A 9,804-nucleotide genomic window follows, 5' to 3' on the forward strand; every position below is an offset into this window, starting at 1 on the left:
TCGCAAACGTCCCCTTTAATTAACTTTCTCAGGCAGACACGGTCGTATTTCAAAGCAAACACCGAAGCCAAACGACTCGGGTCGGTGTGCGAGTCATTTTCGCCTAATTTTCGTTTCGTTTCTCTCTTTTCCCGATCTCAATTTCTCATTCGGTGGATCTACACTTACAGCTCGAGACAGAGCGTCGGCGGCGGTGGACAGCACGCGTCTCTCCAGGGCACACCTCACCAGTGACGCTTTCCTGCTTGTCGTGCTGGCTTTTCTAACGCGTCTATGGAATTAACAACTATATATATACATAGAGAAAGAGACAGACAGACGAACAGACGGACGAAAATACGAGAAAACCGAAAACGGAATGAAAATCGCTAAAAGAAAATGAGAGTGAGCCTATCCATTACAACACAAAAAATCCCCTTCCAAAAAATAAATAAATCGCGCGCGAAGCAAAACTGAAACTCAACATATTGACGACAAAAATCGTCCCTTCATTTTTCAATGAAAACTGTACAAAACAAGAAAATAAACGTTCAAAATGGAAAAAAAAGGCCTCGAGGAGATTGTTCAAATTATCGGTCTCGAAAAAGAAGTATCGCTATTAAAGAAAGAAGGCAAAGAAAAAATCGGCGATATCGGAAAAGAACGACTGTGATAATCAAAAAGTGACACGTTCGTGAATTTTTGGATATAACTCGAAACAAAAAAAATATTGGGAAAAAATATATCGTTTTAAATAGTGCCTCCTTGTGTAATAACCTGTTGAACATGAGCACCATTGATTTATTTTCCACTTGATATTGTTATTTTGTTCGTTGAATTAACGCGAACTATTTGATCTTCTTAATTGGAAAATTAACCAACGCGTTATCTGGTGTAAAAATAAACATAAACAAAATCGAGTAATTGTAAAGACAATTCTATGGAAAATTCAATTACAAAAAATATACCAAACTTCCTAAAACTGACTGGCAAAAAAAACCTCCTTATCCCGATTCCCCAATCCCTCAAACGTCCCGATACCTGTATCATAAATTCCGGTGAATGAAAATTATTAAAAAATATATTGAAAAAAAGTCAAAGCTACTGTTAGAAAAAAGTAAATTAAAGGTTTCAGCTATACGCGGGTAAAGGGCAAAAATATGTTACTTTCATTCGAGAAATTTGATTATTTAATAAGGGGAAAAAAACAATTCCAAAAATTCGAACTATATAGCTGAAGACCGGGAAAAAAATAATAAAAATTGATACCCTCCACGAAAAAAAGTTAAAATTATATCAAGTTGAAATAATGATAAAATGAATAAAACACAAAAATGTTCCCTCAGTTGAAAATAAAATTAATGAAACAAATAGATGAAAATTATGTGACTAATAAAAAAAGAAATGAAATGTAATAATCGTATTTTGTAGTCAAAATAAAGGCTTACTGGCTGATGATTGAGATTTATTTGGTAATGCTACTAATCTTAAAAACTAAAAGCTAAAATGAGGATTATTTATAGATATTTCTGAGAATTGGGTTGCAGAGGCGTTTGAGCGATATTCAAAGCTCCAGGGCTGTGTTTAGCCACACCACTTTAAGGTTTATAAACGGTATTGATGGGTATTTTGGATGATCGAGTTTTACATTTTAAAAAGAGCTTTAATAATCAACGATATATATCAATAGTACAGAACAAAGTTTCATAATACAAAACGGTGAAGTTACATTTTAATTTAGAAGATACAGTTTATATTATACTGGTTTAAGGGAAATATATATATATATATTATAGAATAGTAATAAACATTAAAATTCTTAATAGGATCCATGGTACGAATAACAAATTACAATTTTAACGGAAGAAACACATGGACACAATAGTAATATTCTAAAAGGGCCGGTTTGATAATTATAAAAAAGAAAGTGCCAAATTTCATGGATGAGCAGCCAATAATCAGAGGCCGAGTTCTTGTGACCACAGAGCTACTTGATCGAAAGAATCGCCATTTCAGTGGCACTCTCAACAAAACAGAGCGAGTTAAATAAATATGACCTAGGTATTGATGAAGATTTAAGATGATCGAGTTATCGATGGTCATTGGCGTGGATGGCCATTATTTGCGTTAATGATCGCAACGACCATATATTTGAACTAAACGCGAGTTTATAGAGTAACCACGGGCTACTACTTCAATATTTTGGCCTAAGTCTATTATAATTAATTGGTTGTCCTCCCGAGTGAAGGTGATTAATTCATTTTAGACGGCACCCCTCTTTTTGTATTTGATTTTTCAAAGAGTTAAAGCGTGACGTTCGAGAAGAAAATCGATAAAGTATGGTTGCGAAATTAATCGGGAACTCGCTAAATACGACGCTATAAGAGAGATTGTGATAAGGAAATTATTGACAGGGCCCCTCCCCCGCCGAGTATACTGGGCTAATAAGAGAAGATGGAGGCAGTCAAGTCCGAAATAACGCTAATAAAGACGTCCTAACTGGAGGCTGTCACCCTTTAAATACAAAAGCGAAAGGACGGCATTCCTCGGAGAGGGATCAAACGCGTTAGCCGAAGGTTCGCGTTGCGGGAGAAAGATACGCTCCCAAATATTATACCGAGCTAAAAAGTGTCCCTTGATTGTAAAACGTGGGAAGATGAGCGTCCCCTTTATAGCAGGGGGTAGTAGGCGGAAGGGTGCGGGGAATTTATTAGCGACCAGCGGTGGCACCCTCCCGCTTGGAAAGTTTGGAAACGAGACTAAGTGACGGCTTGTCACGAAAAAGATAATGTTAATCAATAAAACCTTATTTCGGGGCCTCGCTATCAACATCAGCCACTAGCGCCACCAGCGGAGAGAAGGGGTTACTCGTAATAAAGCTCCCACGCCAAATTTTTAGCTTAATAAACGTCAAGTTGAAGATAGAGCTCCATTTGTTCTAGAGGGCGTCAAACAACGGAGCCTCGTCGCGTTACCCGCAAGACGCTTTACTTGCCCAGCTGCTATCTCAGCGTATACTTTTCTTGTCCTTACAAAATTCCCGGCCTTGTCACTTTTGGCCGGGATAACTTTTCTTATATTTTCCATCTCTCTCTCTACGCTCCGTATATATATATATATATACGCTGGCGCCTTAAACCCCCTTCCCCACTCGCTTTCTCTCGCTCTGTTGAAAAAAGGGAACGTTTCAACGGGTAACTTGGGCGCGAAAAAAAATGCTTCTAGCGGGGTTTTCTTCGGCTCGGGAATATAAGGGATGCCGCCCCTGGAGGGAGATCTTCCCGGAGAGACGAAAGGGTAGTAAAGGAAAGCCGAGTTACATGGTCCAACGGATTTGAATCCTTTTTCTCTCGCTCTTTTTCTTCGCAGTCTTGAGGGATGGTTGACTCCGAGACCGATCGCCTTCGAAAAATTGGAAATAGTTCGATTTTTCTTTCCCTTTTCCCATTTCAAGACCCCTTAAAGAAACAGAACGAAGAAATACCGCCGTCTTCGATCACCACCAGGGACCGATTGACGAAGGGTAGGTTCATTTTTCGAAGTACGAAGGCCGATTATTCCTACATTTCATGGTTTTCGATTTAATCGAAATGTTAACCGCGCAAAAAATAACGTGGCTTTTATATAAATGTAATATTTTTTATCACGAACGTATTCATGTACACCGACAGGAGTCCATACCTTTCATTGGAATGCTTATTCTGCCGTATTGCGTATGGTAAGATCACTCTGATGGCTTGGCGCGCACTCCCCTCTCACTAAGTTGTTTGTTAAGTTAAAATAGTGACGTCAAAAAAACCGTCAGCCACATCGAGACGAAAATCTACCTGACACAGGTAATAAGAATCCTGTTCACCTCGTGTTTCCCGGATAATAAGCCACGCCCCTACGCCTTCCCTCGAGTACTCATTACCTATTTTTACCTAAAATCATGAAAATAAAGGCTATAGTTGGCTACCTGTGAGAAAACGTTAAGCAAGTCGAAATAATATAGCTTATAGACTTGCTTTAATTCTTGATTTTGCAAATAAAGTTTAAATTAATTTCGAGATAATATTTTTTATTCGTTTCACTATTCGCCGGAGAATATATTATTTATTTGGAAGGCCTACAGGTATACGTAACAAATTGGATGCATAAATAAACAGAGCCTTAAATAAAGAGTTGTAAACAGTATCAACTTGTAAACTCTATTTCCCTCGAAACCTTTTCCAAGAAGAAAACCAAAAGAAAATCCTAACTCAATTTCATTTGAAATGATTTATAGAGCTTTATAAATCGATGGTCAAGAAGAAAAAAATGAACGGTAAAGACGATAAAAAAACAAGAAGTTTCGACGTAAATGACCCTCTTAAATGACCCTTCAGTCTATTTGGAGGGGACGGCCAACACACAAGGTTTAAATATTAAGTCAAAATGAAAAAGGCACAAAATGAAATCAAGAGAAGAGGAAATAAGTGATAAATTTTAGCGCGGGATGACTTCTTTGTACCTCTCCGAGGGCACTATGTCCCCTAGGAAGGGTTTTACAATCACCATGTCTGTCTGTCTGTCTGTCTGTGGGTCTGGGTTGCGAACGCGTACGCATTTTCGGGGCAAAGTGTAATCACCACGTTCGCAGTTTCTTGGAATTAAGGTAAAGATTTTTCCAAAAGAGTCCTCTTTTTGTCATTGGGTGTAGTAAAATTGTTTTCAATTTAAAATCGGCCGTGATTTGAACCCGAGTCCTCCTGCAAGACAGGTGAGCGTTCTAAAACAGAACCACGGATACATGTTACGCTTCACTGAAAATTATAAACTCTTCCGAGGAGAGGTATATTTTGTCTTGCCAACTTGTTATAGCTATTTTAAAGCGACTCTCTATTCGGCGTTGTTTGTAAAACCGAGGGACAAAATCTGTACTTTATACGAACACGAAAATCAATTTGGAGGCAGTTGAACTTTTAGTGAAAAAGGTGGGGGGTATGGATGGGGGGGGGGCTGAAAAAGCATTAGAGGGTAATGGATAAATTGCCTTTCAATTTTCCCTTTACTTTTTGAGGGGGTCCCAGAGGAGAGGGGCTATGACGAGGTGGTTAGATCGTCTAGAAACATGATAGAGTGGAAAAGATCATTTAGTTTGGGGAAAGAGGAGATAATACATTTTCGGGTAATGTTTGCCGGAGGAAGGAGTGCCTCGAAATTAATACCGACTCGGATACTACCTTAAAAGATAGAAAATGAAGTTTCCACCCAAGATGGAAGGATCTTAGCCTTACCGCCGTTCTTCGCGACTCTTTCGCGTATAAATACAAAGCGTTAGCGATACTCGCAGTTACGCGTTACGACTTTGCATCGCACTTGTTTGAAGAGGAAATTGAAATAATAGGAGACGGTCTCCCTCTTTGCTCTTAAATTTAATTTACTTTTACATAATTCTTCTCCACCCTCGCCTACCAAAAACGGAGGGTTCGAGTCACTTAACTTAGAAATACTTATCAAAAATTAAACGGAGCTTCTCCTCGTTTACGTTCAGTATACGTTACGCCATATGTAAGATAATCCCTCATAAGTATGCCTCTCTTTAAGATTTATATATTAACCAAATTAAATTAAAAGACCTTGTTTTACGCTGAACATTCAAATTACTCTTATGAAAAGGTTACCATGGAAATAGAATCTCATAAAGGGGAACGGCCAAGCTTTTCCAAATATGGCCTTATTTCCGTATCAAAAGATTAACAAGACGTTCAATATACTAACACGTACCTTTTTTGTCTTGAAAAAATAGCTTTTGGCCCAAAAAGTTATAACGAAAACTAACGCCAGGTGCTTGGGTTTGAATTTTCGCCACCATCTTAGGGGCTGCCGTCAACGCCCCTAACTCCGTACAAGGAGGATAGGAAGGGAGGCGAAGTAGGAGGGATAAACGCGCCAGTATCCTTGTAAGAAGTTTAGCGCGCGCTCGGCTCGAAAATTTCGGAAAAATGGCGGCAAGATTGCGGCCGCTACGCTACGTGTTGCCGCCATTTTTCCGAATTTTCGAGCCGAGCGCGCGCTAAACTTCTTACAAGGATACTGGCGCGTTTATCCCTCCTACTTCGCCTCCCTTCCTATCCTCCTTGCTCCGTAAGAGCGATTTGCGAACTATCCTAACTTTTAAAATCGCGCCATTTAGGCTTAGGTCTCTTATAACTGGAACGTGCCGCGCGTGCGAAACAAATTTTTTGCGTCTTCAGCAGAGCGCGCTTTTACGTTGTTTTTCTGTCTCTCTGACTTCTTCCCAGGTGTCGCGGCGGACGCGCGCTTTTCAATTTCCCGAAATTTCTTTATTTTATTAAAAATTAACCACTCAATAATTTTTGATGCGGTTTTCACCATAAATTTTAGTTTTTAATGGGCTATAGGGCTATCTAACTAGTTAAAGCTTGACCGTTACCCTTTAATCGCGAAGCACGAACTAAATAGATTGTCAAATCCAGAAACTCATGGGCAATTTTGCGCGTTTTCACTAACTTCCGTTTTCCATTTATAAAGTTGATGACGCATTTTTAGTCATGGTTTTGGAAGTGACGTATTTTGCGTCATATCCCGTAAAAAATGTTTTATGAACTAAATTAAATAATCGTCGCGTAACACGATTTGATTTTAGCGTCAATCATCGCTAGCTAACTCGGAACCACTCCTGCGTTGAGTTTGCAAGTTTTCTCCCCATTGATTGAAGCTGTTTTTCTTCGAGTTCTTCGGTTTCTCCTTTCCCTAAAAACTTGTAGAGGTTAACGGTAATAGTATGTGTAGGGAGCTGTTGGCTCGCGTGGCATGAACGGCTAGATGGATTGGGCTTAGGGTGGTACCTTGGGTAAATAGTGTTGTTAATTTTCCGGAAAAATAAAATGCGGAAACATTTCCAGAAAATTTTCCGCAAATCGGAAAAATTAAAAATTGAAACATAAATTACTTTTTAAGGGTTTTTATCGATATAAAATGTCAAATATCATACTACAAAACATTAATAGTGTTACATTGTTAATAAGTTTAAACTAGTCTAGAGGTTTAGTTTTACTTTCAGATTCGAAAAAATTAGGCGAAAATGCCGCTTTATTTAAATTTGCAAACAATGTATAAGACTAATCATGGAATGAAAACTTGTTTTTATTTTTTTCGGAAAAATACGGAAAATTTTCGGGAAAAAAAGTGTCGGTTATTTTCCGCGGAAAAGTTTCCGACTTACAATACTAGGTATTAGCCTAGCTGGTTATTAGCTTCGGTTATTAAACCTGGTGGCAGGTTTCTACTCCCTTTAAACCAAATATCTTTGTGGCATACTTATTGGTATTTATATTACATATATTAAAAGCTAATCCCCGAGCTGATTCAACTGGTCAGCATTGACAGAAAAACTAGTTCAACTAGAACTAAAGTTTTGAAAGTTCACTTAAGCCTCAATTTTCGATAATTAGATAAAATTACAGCGAAGAGTGTTTTAGAAAGGTTTGGTCGTGAAACAATTTTAACGAAGCTCGAGAATATTATTTTCTAATTACGTGTCCGCCATTCCACCCAAAAAAAATAAAACTATTTCGAGAAGCTAAATTAAGGGTTGAGAAAGTGCAGAGATCTGAACCACGAGACTTTGGGACGCGGTCTAAGGTGGCTGGTATAGTTCGAATATCCCGCTGTCATAAATATGCAAATTGGAGAGACGTAACACCAGCTGGGATGGAGAAACACCACCATCCTTCGACCAAACAAGCGAGTACTAGCTACACGCTATATTAAGGAAAAACGTCCAGTCTTGCAAGAGCAAATAAAATTGGATGCTGAGACGACTTTTCGAGAAAGTGCAGTCTTCACCCTACAGACAAACATTCTCACATCATCTTTATATTTCCTCGCTTTAAAGTTGGTCAGAAATTTCTATTCACTTTAAGTAAAATGTTCAATTTGTCTTCCCTCATTGGGCTTACAGGGTGTTTCAAAAGGTTATGCAAAAATTTTAAGGAGTTGTAGGGGGTGAGTTGAGAAGTATGCCTGTTTTTTTTTTCCATTTTCCTACGATGAGTGAAAAGAGCGCCAGAGAGGTTCAAAGTGTGGCCTACTAGCCCCTGGAAATAGGCTGCAACGAGCTCAAAACCAAGCAGCAGGGAAACGCGAACATTAAGGTTTGGGTTCGTGTGATAGTTAAAAAAGGAATTTTCTTAACAAACCGAGGTAACCAGCGTAAAAAAGTAAACTTAAACAGTATTTAAAGTCCCTGCTGCTTGGTTTTGTACTTGTTGCAGCCTACTTCCAGGGGCTAGTAGGCCACGGTTTGAAGCTCTCTGGCGCTCTTTTAACTCATCGTAGGAAAATGGGAATAAAACAGGCATCCTCCTCAACTCACCCTCTACAACTCCGTAAAATTTTTGCATAATGTTTGAAACACCCTGTATACGTGGATCAGTTAACCATGTAATATATGATTGAAAGGTAGAAAAATTTTCTTTACTTGAGATTTTACCAAAAAATGACATTAACATAATAATATAAATTCTAAATTTTAAAAGTATTCCTTAAAAATAGTCAAAATATTAGCAAAGAAAAAATTATGTTAGATTTGGAAATTTCATGAAATGTAGGTTTGATCTTCATGATGAACGTAGGGTGGCGTGCCCTGATATCCGGAGTGAGCGTTGACCTCCGTTAATTTAAGATCGTACCCCTCTTCACTTCAATTTTAAAAGATTTAATTGTGGTATACTTATATTTTTTTTACTTATGCTCACAGAAAATGTAAATTCGTGCTATCCCATAATTCAATATTAAATAGGTGGTTTTGTCGACCATTTTACAAAATGGCGGCGAACACTCACGCCGCGTACCATAAGGCACATCACCCTATACGTTCATCAGAAAAATACAACCTACATTTAATGAAATTTCCAAATCTTACATAATTTTTTCTTTGCTAATATTTGGACTATTTTTCAGGAATACTTTTAAAATGTGAATAAACGTTCATTTTGATATAGACTTCACGAACCGTGTAATTTTTTTTAAAGTAAAATGGTCTAAGAACTTTTTAATTTTGAATAAGTCGAGGGTTCAGTTTGCTTAATTAACATTTAGACATATTTGGACTTTTTTGGTAAAAAAGTAATACACTTTCAAATTGAGCTCTGGATACCCATATTTCACAGCAAACAAATTACGCCCAATTTCCAATATCAAACAACAAAACCTGGCTAAAACCAATGTCCGCCTTAACAAACTAAAAAGTTTGAAAAAAGTGTCGAAAAGCTTGATTATAATTACGATAACTTCACTCCGAAAAAAAAACGTTTTCCCCACTTCAACCCGATAGTCCAGCTAAAAAATGGTGAAAACGAATTAAACGCGGTAAAAAAATATCACGATTTTTTAACTAGTGAAGAATGATTTTTTTTTTAAATGCAAGCAGAACCCCTTGATACGGGTACATTCTCGTTGAAAAGGGGTTAAAAATCAACGTAAAGGATCGAAAGGTGAGATTAAATTAAATGTAGCCAATTAGAACGAAGAAAAGCGACTCTGTGAATAGGGGTCTCAAAATACATTTCACATCGTAAACTGAAAAAAAGAACGTATTTAGCTAACCGAGAACGTACGCGTCGACACGTTTTTAAAAGCCAGAAGTATCTACACTGGATATGTTTTAAAAGTTTTCTTCTTGACACAATATTTAAGAATCTATCAAATTTGCGAGTTCTGATGAATTAAGAAGTTAAATTCGGCTTTAATCAATTAGGAGGTAATTTAAAGTTTTCCGTACCCTTGGTTTCTCAAAATATAAAAGATAACTATACAAGATGGCACCTAGGAGCAAAA

At 37.7% G+C, this 9,804-nt stretch overlaps 1 protein-coding gene across 2 annotated transcripts in view; it reads left to right on the forward strand.

The window, feature by feature from the left end:
* Nucleotides 1-1,358, forward strand: part of LOC149932338 (uncharacterized) — a 96,971-nt gene extending 95,613 nt beyond the window's left edge. For both annotated transcript variants that reach the window (XM_090155537.1, XM_090155538.1), the window contains exon 7: nucleotides 171-1,358. In XM_090155537.1, the coding sequence (XP_090011663.1) occupies nucleotides 171-283 (113 nt within the window). In that variant the 3' untranslated portion in view covers nucleotides 284-1,358. The remainder of the gene's footprint in view (nucleotides 1-170) is intronic.
* The last annotated feature ends 8,446 nt before the right edge of the window (nucleotides 1,359-9,804 follow it).

The sequence above is a fragment of the Leiobunum rupestre genome, chromosome 8 (assembly GCF_980474605.1).
Source record: "Leiobunum rupestre chromosome 8, qqLeiRupe1.1.hap1, whole genome shotgun sequence".
Lineage (NCBI taxonomy): Eukaryota > Metazoa > Arthropoda > Arachnida > Opiliones > Sclerosomatidae > Leiobunum > Leiobunum rupestre.